Below are 18,860 nucleotides of genomic sequence, written 5' to 3'. Positions count from 1 at the left end.
CTCAACGCAAGACTACCCTCGACCACGAGGGCTGCGTGTGCGGGATCGCGGCTCGTTTCCACCCAGACCGTTATTTCTGGCGCCGAGGGGACCCGAGGAGGCATCAGGATGCTGCGGAGAGCAAGGCCTGACGCCAGGATGGGCCTTGTCTCCAACAAGATAGCACCCGTCGTTGCCCTTCCTTTACACAGGTCGTGCGGGGGGAGACCCCCTGCCCTTGGACCAAGCCTGCCAGCGCCAGGAGGCTGCACCAGGTGTCTGGGGGGCTCAGCCCTGCTTCCACATGGCCACAGGCAGAAGGCAGGTGCCCGGTCCTAGCACCAGAGTCACCGCACAAAGGCACCTTCCCTGAGCCCTGCATTCAGGAAGAGTTTTTGTGCACGTGCGCATGCGCGCTGGAGAGGGAGTGCCTGGTGGGATTCTGGGCATGGGCGTATGCGCCTTGGTAGGAGGGTGGGGAAGTGGATGAGTGTGTGCGCATGCGCTCTGGGAGGGATTTAGCGGAGGGCCTGAAAGTGTACGCATGCGCCCAGGGAAGTAGGGCGAGGACAGGCAGGAGGGAGAAAGTATCAACGGGTGGGAGGGTGAGCGTGTACGCATGCACGCGTACACTGGCGGGGGGTAGGTGCGCATGCGCAGAGCCGTCCACGAGGTGCAGTGCAGGTGCAGTGGGGCGGAGCGGGTGGGTTGGCGCATGCGCAGTGCTGCGGCTGCTGATTGCCAGGATGAGCTGCCCGCCGGGGCTACAGCTGGACTGCGAGCGGCTGCTCGACGACTTCCAGGCCACTGACAGCGTCCGCTTCGAGACCTTCACTGAGCTCTGGCGTCAGCGCCGCTTCCACACCATCTTCCAGTGAGTGCCCCTCCGCCCCGCCTCCTGCAGCGCCGAGCACCTGGGCTGCAGCCGGCCCTGTGGTCCCGGGGCTGCCCCCGCGTGAGAGGACTGGGTCTTGGGGGCTGGTACTGGTACCCCCCATGCACTACTTTGGGGTCACTGCCCCTCCCATTCACCAGGATTGAGTCCTGAGAGCTGTTACTGCCCCCCCATCCACCAGGATGGGGTCCCAGCCCCCCCACATACCAGGATTAGGTCCTGGGGCTGGTACTATCCCCCGTGCACTATTTTGGGGTCACTGCCCCCCATTCACCAGGATTGGGTCCTAGGGACTAGTACTGCCCCCCCATGTACCACAATGGGGTCCCAGCCCCTTGCACCCATGCGCCAGGATTAGGTCCTAGGGGCTGGTACTGCTCCCCCATGCATCACAATGGGGTCCTGACACAATTTGCAAGATAAGCCCAGATGCTAAAAACAGCCGGGTGGGACTGAGTATCCTGGGCTTTGACACAAACCTTGCCCAGAGTCCTTTACTTGAATGATATTTAATTAGCCCGAGTTGTCCGGGGGGGGAGTGTTTCGTGGGTACTTAACATGGAACAATAAATTTGTATGTCTAAGATCCCAAACTAAAAGAGGCATCTGTGTGTGTATTTTTAGCCAGAGATTTCAGATGGGAATCTGTAGTGCCCCGACTGTTCTGCCCATCGTCGGCTTTCTGAGTTGTTTGCAACAGAAATTGTTCTGGTTTTTTTTCCACGTTAAAAAAAAAAAATAGTGAAGCGCTGCTAAGTTCAGATAAGCTGCAGAGGGGAGTCATGGAGTGTGGGGGGGGGCAGCCTGAGAAAGGTACGGGGGGGATAAGTACTTGCCTCCTGTATCTGCACCGGGCACAGGCGGGGTGGCCTGTTGCTACGGGCTGGGTCCAGGGCAGCGCCAGGCAGGCAGCAGCAGTGCTGGGACAGGGGCTGCAGCCACCCCAAAAATCACTGTAGCCACCCCATAGCCCCCCTCCCAGCACTGCTGCTGCCCACCCCATGCAGATTTGGGGGGGCACATGCACCCCATGCCCTCCCGGATGAGCAGAGGGAGCTGCCGGACAAGCAGCACACAGCAACAGGAGCCACCCCTTCTCTTCATCCCCAGCCCCTGCCCCACTCACTCTTCACTGTGGGGACCTTGATTTGCCCCCTCGTACCCCTTCCCTTCCTCCCCCCCTCCCCTTCCACATGAACTGACTTACCAGCTGTGCACAGCTCTCCATGCTGCTGGCTGTGCTTCTCACTGCCTATGTGCTGTGCTGCAGCTGCATGCATGCACGGGCCACTTGTCAGCCAAATTATTGGCCGCATTAGGCCAATTTCCAATATAGACAATTTTCTTTATGTCAGTGCCAATCCGATATTGGACTGATGTATTAGTGCACCTCTAGCAATAAGGCCTTGCCTATGGTAGGAGTTTCCCATGACAAAAGTTATATGAGTCCACACCAGTCAGCACTTCTTAAGGCACCAGAGCTCATACGTGCTATGGCGCTTGTGCTGGCACTGCATCCTTGCTACAAGTAACCGAGTCAGTGGGGTGTGAAGTACCCAGTGGGAAAGCATTTGCCGTGCATGCAGTGTGATGTGGGAGGGGTGTGGTCTGGGATGTGGAGGTTGCCCTAAGACAATTCTAAGCAACAGGCATCATCCTCATGCAATGCTTTTGTCTTTGCCTCTTCAATAACTCTCTTCATTTGCCTGCTGGTTGGTGTTTTTGAAATTGTTACTGTAGCTGGAAAGTGTCATTGCAGTTGCCTGAGATATTTCCTCCACCAGGTTGGATTCTGATGGACTTTGCAGTCTGATAAAGACTTTCCTTTTTATGAACCCAGGCCATTACTTCATATCTTCATCACTTGACCAGTAGGATCAACAAGCAGAGATGCTGAGCAGCCAGGGAGAAAAAATGGATGTACAAGAAGAATCAGTGGAAACAGCAGCAAACCGTTAAGAGCTATGGAGTTGTTTACAAACCACCCAAAGCCAGTTTTGGGTTTAAGAGATGAGAGTTGACCTTTGGGATTGCATAGTTTTGCAGGTCTGGAATGAAGCAGCGGTGGGTGCAAAACTTGCTTGTAGAAGGCAACTTTTCTTAAGTTGTATGTTGAGTTTTCCCCTGCCTTTTTAGTGCTCTGACATGGAGATAAGACTGACTTAAAGTAATTAAGTACAATTGATTGAAAATATGTGAAGTGGCACCCCCAGCTTGGTGCTGCTCCCTAGGAAATCAGTTTGGGATTGGGAAGTCCAGTGTTGGGACCATCATCACTCAGATGTACAAAGCCATCTGGCACATCTTCCTGCAGAAGAGTATGATATCAGCAACGTAGAGGAAATAGCTGAGGAGTCGCAAGTGATGAGATGACAAAACTGGTGGGACAGTAGATGGGACACATATGCCTATCTTGTCCCTCATCACTGGCCTCTGAGGACAATAGGAAGGGGCACGTCATGGTAATGCAGGAGGTGGGGATCACAGAGGCTTGTTTATGGATGTTAATGGGCTGGATAACATGTATAACGCTTGCATGTTTTGGTGCATGGTCCTCTTCCAAGAGTTGCAGCAGGGAACTTTCTTCTGTAGTTGATTGATTTGCTTGGGGATGTTGAAATGCCTCGTTGACTCATGAAACCATACTCTGGCAGTCTGGATATAACAGCAAGGAGATGCCTAGCTACCAATCAAGCAGGACAGTCATGTGCTCCATGGAAATGTTTCATGGCAGTGTTTGACTTGAGGAAAAGCAAGCATCCCTGTAATGCAGCGGTGGGCAAAGTTGAACCTGTGGCAGACTGCATTTCCCAGCAGCCCCTGTGGTGGTGGCTCCTGGCTGCCACCATGGGACCTAGTTCTGCTCCCTGGGTGCCCTGGCCTGTCCACCCCAGAACCACCACCAGGGGTGGAACTGATGCGGGCAGGGTGTGTGGCTGAGCAGCTGGGATGGGGTTATGTCTGGGAGCAAGATGGGTGGGCAGGGTCAGGATGACCCTGAGATTTTGTGGTGGTGGCAGCATGGGGTGGGGCCAGGGCAGAGCTGTGATCCACTGTGATGGGCAAGGGTTTCGCAGGAAGGGATGTGCAGGCAGTGGATCGTAGCTCTGGCCTGCCCTGCCCTGAGCTGTTGCCACTGCAGGATCCTGGCCCTGGAGCAGCTCCTTCTTCGCCAGTCTCCATGCAGACTGTGGGGGCATGACATTGTGGGGCCAGGCCAGGCTGCAGCAGAGCCCGGTTGTGCAGCCCCCTGCTGTCGCGCCCCTGGAGCCTCCATGGAGATCGGATAGGGGCTGCTGTGAAAGGAAGTCCAACCAGCAGCCAGATCCTCCATTTTTTGCCCCACGGCTGCTATAGTGGTTGTAGCTGTCAACAATATTTCCTTGTAGAGGATGACCAAAGGCTGCAGGGGCCTGGAAGATGCCTAGACCTATTTGTTACCCACCTGTTCTCAGTAATGGTTTCTGCTGACCTGCTCAGAAATAAGTCCTTTATAATAGGGGAAGAGACAAAGCTCTATATCCAGGCATCCAAAGGAGCAGAGGAGGAAGTTTCTGCTAGAGCACTTGAAGACTGTCCTGGAGGATCAAAGGGATGAAAAATGTTCTTTGTTCAGCCTGCCAATCTTTGCAAGCAACATAACTGCAGTTCCCAGACATGAGCCAAAGTCTGGAGATTACCACCTTGGCAGCCTGCTCTTGTCTGTAAGAAGTGCTTCGTCTGAGGCACTGAGAGCTATTGCATGTTTATGCTATCTGCCATCTTATGGGCATCTTGTGTGTGGACACACACGAGCCTTTTTCAACAGCACTTGAGATCTATGGACAAAACTTTGCCATGTGGGCCAGGCGTAATATAAAGAACACCTAGCAGTGCAAGAACCTAATGCTGTATGCAGGAGCACTGAAGACTCGGATATTATATCCTATACTCACCGTATGGGATTTTAGCTTATCACATCTTTAAGAATGTAGACCCTTTGTTTAAGACATGGTGAGATTTGAGAGCTTTAAGATGGACTATCCTTGAATACTTGCTAGTTAAAATTGGACATTTATTCTGATACAGATTGTTGGTATATTGTGAACATCTTTAAAAACTGTAGTTCCATCATTATTTTCTCTAATGCATTTCTCTCTCTCTCTTTCTCCGTTTAGTGGTAGAATAAGGCCATTAGAGTTGAATAAGTTTACAAAGAAAGCTTTGGATCTGGCACGTCAGTACTTCTTGCCTCCGTACACTTTTCAGATTCGAGTTGGTGCACTGTATCTTCTGTATGGATTGTATAATACACAACTTTGTCAGCCAAAGCAGAAGGTAATTTTTTTAGGGTTTTAAAAGTTTGTTTTAAGGTGTTTTTTGTGTGTTTTGTTACCAAAGCCGGAAAGGATTATTATTTCTCTTTTATAGGCAAATAGCCTATTTCAGAAAACTAGGCTTTAAGACAGTAAAGTCTGAGGACATCTTTACCCATTCTCCGAGGTGTGAGTGGGTGTTGGGGGGGGGTGTGTGCTTAAATTAGAGTGGCTCTCAGGAGTTGCTCTAAATAAAGCACCTGCAGCATCATGTGTATTCAGCATTCCCATGCTTCAAAATGGCAGCAAGACACTTTGAAGCTCCCCATGGTAATTATTGGGTGTCAGATTAGAGAAGGCACATGTACAGGTGCCCTGAGAGCTTAAATAGTGGCAAAGCTGTTGCTTCAGAGGAGAAAACATGAGCTAAAGTAGTTTCACAACTTTAATATAGTGCACGTCTGAGCTATGTGGGAGACTCTCCTTTACTTCAAATTAAATAGTTTTTGCTCTTCCAAATGTGAATTGAAACTAGAACAGGGGTGGGCAATTAGTTGGGCTGGAGAGCCGTTTAGGGAGCTTTGAGCTGTTGAGGGCTGGGTCAGCACCACCTCCCCTACCCACAACAGCTCATCAAAACTTCTTGGGTGGCCCTTCAGCCCAAATAATTGCCCACCCCTGGGTAAGGGGGACCTAACCCTTGTTCCCCCTTCTCCCTGCCCCTAGCACAAAGCTACGCCAGTGCCATGCTGTGTTCCTGTGCACTGCCTGTGGTCACACGAGTGAATCTGGAGCGGTTCCTGCCGAACCAGGCTGCATGCTGGGAGTTAAGGGTTGGGGAGGAGAGTGCAAGGAGGCAGGGGTTGGGAGCCATGGGTTATCCAAGTCTGGCTGGGATGGTGCTGCACTGTTTCTCCACCTTCTCCCTGAGTCCCCAGCTTGAGGCTGGACTGGTGCTGTGTTCCTACGCGCTGCTGTAGGCCACGTTAAATGCGCCTGGCTCCATTCATGCCCCACCTGACTGCATGCTGGGGACTTGGGGTTGGGTCAGGAGCCATGCCAGCCACTCCAGCTGTGCCCACATCACACAGCCTGAAGCAGTGTGTGGGAACAGAGTGTGGCACCATGTTGGCAGCACCTGCTCCCCTACCAGGCTCCAGCCTGGCAGAGCATGGTTAACCTGCATCTCCTGGTCCTCGTTCCCCTGCACCCCCTCCCCTGCCAGCAGGGAGAACCTTACCTGAGCTCTGACTTGCTGGAAGGCAGGCTGTCTGGTCTGTGAAGGGCTGCAGGGTTGGGTGCAGACAGCCTCACCAGGCAGAAGTCTGGCCAGGAGCTTGGCACCCCCTTCCTTGGAGTGAGACAGAGCGGGCTGGGCCAGGGATAGAAGTGGTGGCTGCTGCAGCCAGCTGGCATGGGGAATGGAGAAGGGCAAGAGGTGCCAAAACCAGGGCAGCCACAGGCCAGATACAATTCTTCTTCAGAGGAGCAGCCACAGGCTGGATAAAATCATTTGGCAGGTCAAATCCAGCCTGTGGGCCATATTTTGCCCACCCCAGGACTAGACTAATCAGCATTACAAAGAGCTCCATTGATTGTTTTTGAAATGCTTGACTAAACTTAGACCACTAAACACAACAGAATTAAGTGGGGTAATGCCTTCTTTCTCTACCTGAGGTCACTTCTGTCATATTTGTGTTCTAAACAGGAAGATTTCCAGCTGGTGGCATGGCATGATATGGATTCAGGGATCAGTTAAGATTATATTATGTTGAATGAAATGCGTGCATCAGTAACATGGATTTCTTTTCTTTATTTCAGATCAGAATTTCACTCAGAGATTGGCCTGAAGTCCAGAAGTTCCAGCAGGATCTGGTGGATGCTCAGCATTATGATGCAGCTTACATTTATAGGAAGCTGCGACTAGCCAAAGCATTCCACTTCACAGCCATGCCCAAACTAGTGAGTTATTCTCAACCACAGAAAACTATTTGCAGAAGCTCACCCTCTGTCTCCCATTTGTTATACAATACTTAATTAAAAATCAGTGAAGAAAGAGCTGAGCAGTGCTGAAAGAGACTTGCTTTTAGTTATTTTTTAGTTGTCATTGGTTTATGTGCTGCAAAATTTTGGCAACATGCCTGTGCTGGCTAGGGATATGAAAATATCTTGCTCTCTAGCTGATAGATTTCTACAGGCAGAACTCCCCCAAGTGGTTCCAGCTGTGCTGATGAAAGCAGGCTTCTGCTGCGGAGCTTTTGTGATTTAGGGAGGTGGCGTAGTAAACCTGGCAGGAAATCCCCCTCTTTCCTGTCTGTGTTGTCTCCCCCACCCCCGCTTTGCTACCATGCCCTGCATCTCTGCTAGGGGCCTTTGCCACCATAGTTCTGCTGGCAAACCAGCAGCAGCAACAGTCCATAACACAGATGAATGGGGGCCAACCTCTTTGACAAAGGTGCCACAAATTAACCCTACACCCTTCCTGAGTGCCACTCTGATCTGCTTCCCCTGCCCAGTCAGCTGCTCTGCTTTCTGCTCCTTGCCCAATCTGCCACAGTGCTGCCTGTCCTCTCCCTGGTCTGCCACATGCAACACACACAGGCTGCCTGTGCCACTTGTAGCACCCACCATTAGGGCTGTCCAACTTGCCAGGGTCAACATGCTTTATGGGCCTCAAGCCCCCCCAGTCTGCATACCACACAGGCCCCTGCCACCCTGCCAACACCTCCTTCTGCTAGCTGCACCATGCTGATGCCCTCCCACTCCCCCTCACAGCTGCAAGACCCTGTGCCCAGGGGCTGTGCTGCTTGTGGGAGCCAGGAGGCTGCTGTGCAGCAGCAGGAGAGCAAAGGTGGGGGTGGTGCCCAACTGGGAGCTTGTGAGTCACAAATTTACCTCTCACAGGCAGGATGTGGCTGCAGGCTGAACAGACCAGTCCCTGCCATACTCCATGGTGCAAATGCTTTATATAACTCACAACTTTTAAAGTATAATTGAGATGTACTTGCCATACATTTTGTTTTAAAAACCCAGTTGATATTAGAAAAAAAATACTCTTCCAACAGGTTTACAATTTGCAATGGCTTTTAATCTGCAGAAATGAGTTGTTCTAAGTTTGGGTGCTGGGTTAAATGTCTGATAGCTGATTCGTGTAGTGTTGGAACATCAGTCTTGAAAATGGCTTCAAAAGAGCCATTAAGCTATGACTGCAAGGCTGAACGCAGGAAAATAAACCCACGTAGATTGTCAGGGCAGCTTGCTTTTAGATCTGTATCTTCCAGCATGTCTCATCTTTGACTATCCTGGCAAGAAACTTTCTAATGTTGAAGCATTTGCTTTATTGTGTCTTCTGAAATGCACCTGGCTTTGTGTAGTTGTCCTATAGAGTTAAGAAAAGGGTTGAAGAGACAGAACTGAAAGAAGAGTTCCGGGAGCTGAGTAACCGAGTGAGCAGCGTGATCACTAGTGATACCTTGGAGGTACAGTAACTTTTACGCTACAGATAAATTGCTTTTGTCCAAAAGCTGACGCTCTCTGTTTGGTATAATCTGGTCCTTTGTGAACCTTAGGCTGGAACAGAAATGAGGACATGTGCATCACCATTTTAGCTATGCATTCTGAAACACTGTATTTCATTTTCATGGCAGGGCAGTGACATTTGCCATTTGTGTGCAAAGTGTTTTATAGACCTATAAAGCTGCAAGTGGACTTGCAGGCTCAGAACTAAAAGGCAGTTCTCAGGGAAGGGGCAAGAGGGAGAAGAGACCTTGTATTTTCACTTTCCAGCTGCCCTTGTTGGGAGGGAGGATGGGCATATCGATACTCTGTGTGTAGTCAGTCAGAGCAGGCTCCTTACTCTTAACCATTGCTCATTTCCTCCTTTTGTTGGCTTTTTTAGTGGAAAAAGCCAGCTAAGATCAGCTTCTGGACGTGAGTGGAGGGACAGATTCAGAGAGAACCTTCCCTTATGCCATTGGTTCCCAACCTTGGGGTGTGACCCAAATCAGGGTCATGAGGGGTCCTCAGTAGGGTTGCAAAGGGTCTGCGCACACATGCACACAGCCTGGGAGTGGCAGGCAGGAGGGGCGCAGCCGCCATGCACAAAGGGGGCAGTGGTGGCTCCCCTGCGTCTGGGCTGCTGCTGCTGCTGCATTCTGCTCTCAGCAGCCCCCATGGCACCAGGTCAGGAGGTCCTGTTAGTGGCCAATTTAGGGTCGCAGCAAAAAGTTGGGAACCACGGCCTTATACTATAGACTAATGAAGTGGGGAAAATGCTACTAACAGTGCTTTTTCTTAGGCAAATGTAGACTGCATGCTAAAGACCGTAACTGCCTGACCATCCTGCAACTGTGTATTAATGTGGTTACCATGGGTGAGGTCCTCTCTCCCACTTACCTACACCTAGCTTCCAAATTCACGATTATGTGATTTTGCGGAAACTGCGAATTTGGTCGGGTCCCCATGAAATAGCTCGGGGACTGTGAAAATGCAGGAAAATGGAGGGGGATGGGGAGTGTCTTAATAGTACCGTACCCCAGGCAAATGTAGACTTTATGCTTAATAAAATTCCTAAGAGTGTTGTGCCATCCCACAGTTGGGTACAAATGTGATTACCATGCGCAAGGGCCTGGTCCTCTAACTGTACTGTATTGTATACCATTTTCCATTTGAACATTTTCTTAATAAAGTTTTATAATCTGTTAAACTCAGCTAAACACATCCTAGCATGTCGCAGCAGGGTGGAATCTCCTCCTAACATGACATTGCCCATTCATCCAGATCAGTCATCCAACTTGAGATGTCTTCCAGTTTGGCTTGTTTTTCCTCTACATATGCTCCACTGAAATCAGTAGCTAATGACAGGACAGGAAATCTTAAAATCTCTCTGAGAAATGAAATTGCTACATGCCCCACACATTCAGTGCCACTGAGTTTTCTTCTTGACATGTATTCTTTCTTTGCTTTCCTGGTGGGGTAGGTAGGCTGATGATATTAGATAATTGTGTTCTTGCGACTTGCTACTTCTGTTAGCAGCTGATCAGCCAGTTTTAACAAGAATTCCTTTTAAAATAATTGCAAGTTCAGTGTCATTGAAAAGAAACCCTTGAATATATAGCCTTTTCAATCAAACTTAACATTTGGTATCCCAGCAACTCATTTCAAACAAAACTTCTGATGTTTTTTGTTTTAGGAATTTATGAATGTTCACAACCACTATCAGAAAATGAAATGTATGATCTCTACTGACAAATCCCAACCAGACAAGGCTCTGAGCTTGATCAAGAATGACTTTGTAATTAGTGTTAACAATATTATTTTGGAATATCAGCAGTGGCAGCAGGACAAAATGGTAGGTTCCTGTGGCTTTCATCCTGGCACCAGGTAATCATGGTATGAATATGTAAAAGCTTACTTTATTCCTAAATGTATGATGACCTCTCCAGAGTATGTAGACGAGACATTTCAATTTTAAAGTTTTTTTTTTTCCTTTAAAAGATTTTGAGTGAGTAATGCATTATCTGTTTGCCCCTGTAATGGTAGTTCTGTGGTAATCAGAATAACTTTTTGAAGTATGAGCCCTGGGAGTAAGAATCTACAGAAAAAATTGCATTGTAAACTTTGAATATTTGTGCTGTAAACTGCTGCTTTGGGCTCCTAGCATCATGACTGTGCTCTTAAGTAAAGACTTTTTAGAATGAGCAAGGAGGGAGGAGAAATGGTTATGTTCTTAACATTAATCGATCTTATACATTTTATGTTGGCATCTATAAATTATGGTGCCTAAGAAATCTGCATAATAAAATTGATTTGTATTTAAGTGTCAAATGAATATTGCATATCTGTACGCTTTCAGAATCAACTCTTAAAGTCTAAAGAGAATGAAAAATTGACGGAGAAGCCGGATGAAGGGAATTCTCAAGAATCAGAAGTAAGAAACATTTGCTACATAATCTCTTAACTCTGAATGCTCTGCTCCACAGTTAAACCCTGTCTATCTTTGACAAAATTGGGAAGCTAAATAGTGGTAAGATGGGTCGGGTTGGTGTTAGGATAGGAGGCCTTTAAGTACATTTGCAATACTGGAAGAAGTACCACTGGTGTTTGTACAGCCCTCTCCTCTCTGTTGTGACGTAAGCTCACTAGTAAGAGAGGTCCTGACCTTACTTTGTAGAGGTGATCTTTTGCATTGTGGAGGCCCTTTTAACAGTGAAGAAACCAAAGCCATGGCTGCTTTTCTCTGGAAGCTGGACACTTTATTTTAATGAAGGGAACACTATTTTAGCGACATATATTTTACATGCTTAATGTTCTCTGCCTGTGACTTAGTTTGCAAGATCTCTCTCCTGCAGTCTCTGTCTCTCAAGCAGCTTTCCTAACTTATTCGTGCTCTCTTATTGAATTTTGTTATCTGATAATGGGGAAATCGCTTCCTTTGAGCAATTCTGTAGTCTAGTAGTTTGCATACTGAGAAGTACTGACATCTAGACTCTTCCACATTGCCAACTCCACCTGAGGTATAGCTAGTTCCTTCCAACAGAGTGAGCCTGTCATGCATTTTATATTTTGTAATTGATCATGAGGAAGAAGAAACTTTGTCGTGATATGACAGGTTTCCTTGTGTATATAAAGTCATGGCAGGAGAGTTCTGAGGCCCTTCATCAAATGACTGGACTATACAAAGGTAAAGAGGTTCACCTTTTATATGAACACAAATAAACTACAAAGCTGAGAGAGCATTGTCCTGTGCATAAGGCTCATGATTAGGAGACAGGTTTGCCAATTGTCAGTAAAAAAATCAAGTTAAAAATGTCTTCCAGTAAAGTGTGGGTGGGGGGTGGGGTGGGGACAGCTGTAGCTGTCAGTAAAAACACTAAGCAGTCAGAGCTTGAATGAAGTTGTGATGGGTGGTGTGCAGTACTTTGGCGTCTGTGTGGCAGCACAGTAGCCTGCAAGGAGCATTCCCTCAGCCATATTCTGGTACTGCTGTGCTCCAGGCTCTCTCTAATATTCTTGGGTTACAGGTAGGCTTCTTGCGGGGTCTGTGCCAGGATGGGAGAAGGAGGGTAGTCTGAGTGAGGATGAGGGGGAGCAGGGTGCAGTCAGGAACATCAGGATCTGGGGGTGAGTAGGGAGTCCCTGCTAGGGCCAGGGGCAAGACAGTGTAAAACCATTGCTGTAGTCAAACAGGGTTGCTAACCCAAGAAATTTGACTGTGAATGTTTTATGAACAACCAAACTTTTTTACTATAGCTGAAGTTAAACCTGAAATTTTAACATGGCTCTTCTAACTGAGGCCTGGCAGAAGTTTCATTTACAGTATATTAAATGTATATCAATTAAAAAAAAAAAAAAAAAAAAAATTGGCTGTCAGTACGAAACCTGCAGACCTGTCAGTAAAAAATATTTCTTGGGTTGGCAACTCTGTTAGGAGATGAGATCTGGATTCTCCAATGTGCTCTTATCTGCTTGGGTAAGTCTTGCCGTCTGCCCTGAGTTTCCTTATCTCTAAATTTAGTGATGATGGTTCCCCAGTTTAGGAAACCACTCTGTGATCAGAGGGGTTAAATGCTCTTTGCTAGTCTCCACAGCATGTCTTCGTCCCCAAACTTAGTATCGGTTATCTTTTTCTTTCTCTGCAGGGTTCTGAAAGAGCAAGTGCATTGGCTAAAATCAAACAGAAGTCCTATTCAGCAGTTGCTGAGGTAAGCATGCCACTTAGTAGAGGGAATTGCCTTGGAAACTCACGTAGTGTCAAACGATGAGAAAAAAGGTTTTTCAAAAGGCACCTTTTTAATTTGATTGTCTGTTTGGGGTATCTGATCTTAGCACCCAACGTTAGCACAAAATCCAAGAGTTTTAGAGACTTTTTAGGGCTCCTTTTGGATTTGTGGAAGTGAGAGGCAAAGAAGCAAGTTGAGTTCAGTCTGGCACGTGACCAGGCTGGTACCAAAGTTGTGTTTGCTGGGACAAATTGGCCTTTCTCAATAGCTGTGCATATGCAGCCAACTGAGAACAGAGTTTTGCCTGCTTGTTTTTGCTTGGTGACTCTGCACAGGCTGAAAAAGATTTCCATGACTTTCCATTCTCAGAGTGAACTGTCTGCTGGCAGTTCATTGCATTCAATTTTTTTTACCAATAAAATGAATTGAGGTAACAGTGAATGTCAGATATGACTGTGGTCTCTATTAGATTAGAACCCTTGAGAGATTTTTTTTAGGCTCAAGGACGACTGCTTTATGAATCCAAAATAGCCTGGGGGGCTGAGGCAGGGGCTGAGATCCTCAGCTCAAGAAGATGGCAGCCATCTAAACACCTTTCATGGAAGTTTTGTGGTGAAAACTTGGGTGCCTGAGTGGCTTCGGAGGATGGTTTAATGGATCGTGCTCTTGGAGTTAGGTGCCTACATTTTGCTTAAAATCCCACTTCTGTGCTGAAGTGCTTTTGTGGGTTTGAGTGCTTAAGGCCTTGGTATCTCAAAAGTTTTGGGACTTGAAAGCCAATAAGTTACTTTTAAAAGAGAGACAAGCTTCCAGGTCCCTTGGGAATTTTTGAAAATGCTATTAGAACTGGATTGTTGGGGGTTTTTGTATGAGAAAAAGGGTGCGTATGAGTCGCATTTCACATGATATATGACTAGAACTGTTAAAACTTTGAAGTGATGCAGATGGACTCCTACAGTCTCTTTGGGCTTGTCTTTCTCATTTTATGTGGGTGCGGATCTGTTCTTTGGCAATAACAAATGCAGTGCTCTTAAAACAGTCGCTGCCTGAGAAAGCAAATACCACCACTTTCTTTTAAAGCTTTACTAAGAAAAAGGGTTCATCTTAAAGTAGACTGTAAAACCTCCATTTGTAGCCTGAAGCTGCCAAATCGTGCGTCATCTTGATCTGCTTGTTTTGCTTAAAGGTGACTATGTACGAAATGAATTTACTATAGGGTAATCTCATTCCTCTGAAAAGGTCAGTGCATTCCTTTATGAATGTCCAAAAACACACCATTGCCCAAAGGGAGTATACAGTCCAAACTGTCTAAAATGGTAATGCTTGATGGAGTGAGATTCCCTCCCTCCCCCCCCAAAAAACACCTGAAGTATTTGGGAGTTTCACTTAAACATGCTGGGGCTTGCTCTCACTGTCTTCAGTTCTTAGGAGCTTGTGATCACTAGGTAGCAGACAAATATGTTACTCGCTGGATGAGATCCAGTCATTTGTTCAGTGTTTCACTTACTGACTGTATTGGTATTTATGCTTGGCAAGCTAGGTTCTTTCCTATTGCTTATCGCCTTGTCTGGGTTTTAGGTCTCCAAATCAAGACGGCATCGTCAAGTTAAGCTAGAATCTTCTGAATCGGGGTCTGATCAGGGAAAACTGGCATCTCCCAAAGAGAAAAGAAACCAAAAAAGGCCCCAGTCAACAAGGAAGAAAAGCTCTCCAGCAAGCAGAGGTAGATCTTTGTTTTATTAGCAGTGCTAGAGGTGGAAGTCTGTTCTTTCCTCTGCTAGACAAGACAATTGGGTTAACTTCTTTTTACCAGCAAATGGTGATGGAAATGTTTATGGTTGTCACTTCCCTTACCAGCACATCTCGTTTACTTGTCTTCTCCCTTCTTAGGCTTGTAGAGACTGGGAGGATACTGTGACTAACATGAACTCTCATCTGTCCTCTTGGTAGTTCTCTTTCCCAAAATGTTTTCTTACTGTTAATAATGTGGAAAAAATGCTTTTAAGTCTTTTTTTCTCTGCTAACCAGAGTGTCAGACGTCAGAATCAGACTGTCCAACCATTGTCAGTTCTCCTCCTTTGGACTAGGGTGGCCCTCCTTCATGAAAGCATCAATAGATAAGCCTGGACCCAAATGCAGATTTTTCTACCTTACCAATTTCTTACTTTGTTCTTGAATGAATTTACTCCATTTAAGAATCTAGCATCTGCTTATCCCCTCTGAGTTCAGTAGCAAAGGTATGTAGTAACAAGTTGAGATAAGCCTGAGACCCAGTTGGGTGGACTGGATTATCCAATATCTCCGTATTGTGATGGCATTCCTAACTTCCTCTTAATACTAGGCAGTCAGAAACAGGATGCTGGATTTAGATGGAATTTATGTCTCTTCTGGTCTGCTCGTTGATCTTCACATATTCCAAAAATAAGTCAGTAGTTCACTAAATTAATTAACTTACTGTCCTAGATCGCATGTCGTCTGGATTGTTGTGTTTTTTTCCATGCATTCCTTCTATTCGTTGGTATAATTTTTAATGAGTCTTTCATTAATTGCTCAACCTTATTTTTTAACAGTTTCATAAAGCTTAAGGATAAGAGTTTTCCTGTTCTGAAGCAGGATATCTAGTGAATTAAAAATTTTCAAAAGATAATCTGAGAAAACAAAATCAGATTAGCCATTGCAGTATTGCAGTTTTGATTTTTCTAACCTTTTTAGCATAAATTTTAACTAGAATTTTCCAATTAAAATCACTGGGGGAAGAGGGGAGTCCTAAACTTTTTCATCTGGAAAATACAAACCTTATTTTGAAGTTGCCAAATTCATTCTCACTTACAAATGACTTCAGTTTTGACAGATGACATGCTGATTGGAAAAAAGGTTGTCAGAAGATTCCTGAGTAGTTCTACTAAACTATTTAATTTATTTTAGTAATTTATTCCAGCCCCATTCTGTTCTACTTTGGGTGCTTTGTGTGTTAACTGTGATACTTCCTCATTCTTAATCACTTTCCTTTCAAAGTTTCTACAGCATGTGTTAAATTTATATCCTAGTTGCTACTATACAAACTGTATGCAGTTAACCTAATGAAGGTGCTAATAAATCACTGGTACCTATAGGTTTCCTCTCGCATTCAGGCCTGAATAAGCACTGCTTTTTCTGGACTGCTTGATCAGATCTGTCAAAACATCTGTCACTGGTGACATTCTTCCACAAATATGTCTTTGCAGGTGTAATAAAGAAGGAAACCACTTCTGGGAAAAAGAAGCTGCCTGTAATCCCAGAAGAAGATAGTTCCAGTGAAGAAGGTATGACTAAAATCCTAATGAATTTGAAGATTTGTATATTATAACTTTTTACCATCTTGTATTTGTTTTAATACAGTGATTCTCAACTAGGATGCTGTAGCATCTTGAAGCACCTTCAGATTCTTTCAAGGGTGTTGTGGGGTGTCACCAAAGTTAGCACTAAACATGGTTCACGGGGCAAACCCAGATATTTCAAATAGGAATTCCAAGTGTTAAAAACATTTTGACCTATTGTGGTCTTTCTGAATTCTTTGTAACAGGAAAATTTGGTTTATTTTTTCTGTGATTACAAAAATTAAGAACTGGCATTTTTCTGAAGCGTGCCTTGAGTCTAACAAGGTTGAGAAGCACTACCTTAGCACGTATGTTTTTCAGCTTTCAACATATAGAAGGCAGGTTGTTCGGGACGCTGTTCGTTGTATTGTTGCAACAGTTCCATTTTTTTTTTTATAGCCTTGTCAAAACTAGGCGAATTTTATAAATGTTTCCCTACTGTAGGATAAGAAAGCAGGTACTTGGCATGAGGCTTTACAGGCTATCCTGCAAATGCATGAATTACAGTAATAAAGTCTTGTATGCTCTGTGCATCTTTTGTGATGTAACTTTCAATATAGCATGGTCAGAATTAAGAGGTCACTCGATCAAAAGGAGAGTGCTTATTCTTAGCAACATTTAGCCGGACACTAAAATCATATTAAAATCTTTCAAGTGTTCTGAGTGCCTTAGGTGTTGATATACAAAAAACTAGAACTCTTGGTTCCAAAATGATACCTTTTTATTAGACCAACTGGGAAACAGCAAGGAAGTTGTCCTTTCTTTAGGTGTTGATGGCAATCTCCGGGCTCCCTTTGTTGCATAGGCCAACGTAGCCGTGGCTAGCTTCACAGTTGTGGGAGTGAGGCAAGCTGAAATTTGTCTCCTGTTTGGGTCCTTTTGTCTCTCATTGCAAAGTTGAACCCAGGTATCAAGGGCCAGATTTACATCCAGAGTAAGGACTATATCTCTTATCTAAAATTATTTTATTTTTATTTTTTGCTGCCTCAATCTTGTGTTTGGGACACAATGGAATGGGAATAGAGTAGAAATGTACCTCCTGAAGCTTGAGAGGAGCAGCACTAGTTTGTCAAAGGAATGTTATATAAAACAGAGCTATAGTTTGTCATGTCCTTTCCTCCAGAATAGGGAGCAGAGGGTTGGGTAATAAGTGCTGGGATCAGTGAAGAATTCCTCTAATGGATATCTCCAGCCAGAAAGCCTGTTTTGTTGTACTTAACGTAGACCGAACGGAGAGGGCGATCTGACCTGTAGTATGAAAGAAGAGTGAAGTGGAAGGGTGATGGACAGCTTTTGGGCAGACTTTTTTTTTTAATTTTAACTGGAAGTGTACACCCATCTTTCCAAGTTGGTTTAGAGCAAAAAATGTTGGGGTGGTTGTGCAGCAGGAACATGTGGAAAAAGAGCCCCTGTGGGTTCAGTTTATAGGAGCTCTGTTAAAAATGGATTCTGGGGGAGGCAGCACACCTGTAACTGCCTCTACAGTGGAAGGTGTTTTCAGAGAGCTGCGAAGGTACAACTTCCTCTGAAGATCAGCTCATTAAATTGTAGCTAGTGTTGTGTGTATGTAATTGGCTGGTCTAAGATATAATAATTGCAGTTTAGACGGATTAGTCATGGGTCTTGAGCAGTGAGGTAGAAGAAAATAGCCAGGAAGGAATGGAGGGCATCAGCATCAACTAAGAATGTGATTTCAGGTGGTAAACAGCTTTTGTTACAAAACCTTGTGCAAAGAGAAGGCAAAACATTGCGACCCAGCCTCATGAAGTGCTCCATCCACGAAGCCCGGCAATCATTGGGCGTTCATGTGCAGAGAGAGTTTGCAAAGTATTGATTTGAATAAACTTTCAAAATATAACATGGGGCTCCTGGGCTGCTGCTTTTTTGACTTCTCTAACATATTGAATTGTAAGCTATGAGTTTTTATTTTGCTTTCTTTTTATAAAAGCAAGTAATCTAACAAGCTGTTGAACTGTTTGCATGTCTTTTTCAGAGGTCCCACGCCCAAAGAGAAGACGACGACGTTAAACAGTACATTTGGAGACTTTCTTGTGTATGTGTGTGTCTAGCGATAAAAATAAGACAGAATATTAATATTCAAAATAATAAGTTACACTGTGTATGTTGGTGGTTCTGTAATGTGCACCCGTATCAAGTTGAAGGCACAAAACAAGAAACAGTGCTCAGGTTAGACCTGCAAGCTATGTTCATATAAATTGTGACTTCCATTCCTCAAAATACCCTGTATTGTAAGTGACATCTTCCAAGAAGCAAAGCTAAGAGGTACCTGTGCTCTGCTAAAGTTGGGAGTGGTAGAGGAGTGCTGCTTGTTTTGTTTAGCTTTTACCCTATGAGTTTTGTAACCAAGGATCCTGGTTTTCTCTGATTTAAAAAAAAAAAAAAAAATCCCAATTTTCAGATTAAAAAAACTAATCCAAAATCCACATTTTTCTGTGATTTAAAATGAAACACCACTAATTTATATAGAAATGTGCATATAGTGGTGTTTCATTTAATCATGGGACAATGTGGATTTTGGGTTACTTTTTCAATCTGAAAATTGGGGTGTTTTTTTTTAATCAGAGAGCACCAGGATCCCTGGTTACAACTCATG

The 18,860-nt window shown here is 45.4% G+C and overlaps 1 protein-coding gene across 1 annotated transcript; it reads left to right on the top strand.

The window, feature by feature from the left end:
- The first annotated feature begins 686 nt into the window (after nucleotides 1-686).
- Nucleotides 687-18,317, top strand: SNAPC1 (small nuclear RNA activating complex polypeptide 1). Its single transcript, XM_019518371.1, has 10 exons — nucleotides 687-853; nucleotides 5,032-5,191; nucleotides 6,991-7,131; nucleotides 8,544-8,648; nucleotides 10,361-10,519; nucleotides 11,024-11,098; nucleotides 12,810-12,872; nucleotides 14,469-14,613; nucleotides 16,115-16,192; nucleotides 18,240-18,317. The coding sequence occupies exons 1-10, from the start codon at nucleotides 726-728 to the stop codon at nucleotides 18,272-18,274; spliced, it is 1,089 nt and encodes a 362-aa protein (XP_019373916.1). The 5' UTR covers nucleotides 687-725; the 3' UTR covers nucleotides 18,275-18,317.
- The last annotated feature ends 543 nt before the right edge of the window (nucleotides 18,318-18,860 follow it).

This window comes from Gavialis gangeticus, unplaced genomic scaffold (genome assembly GCF_001723915.1).
Source record: "Gavialis gangeticus isolate Ggan-Ray unplaced genomic scaffold, GavGan_comp1, whole genome shotgun sequence".
NCBI classification, from domain to species: domain Eukaryota; kingdom Metazoa; phylum Chordata; order Crocodylia; family Gavialidae; genus Gavialis; species Gavialis gangeticus.
This window is presented reverse-complemented; position numbering and strand designations above follow the sequence as displayed.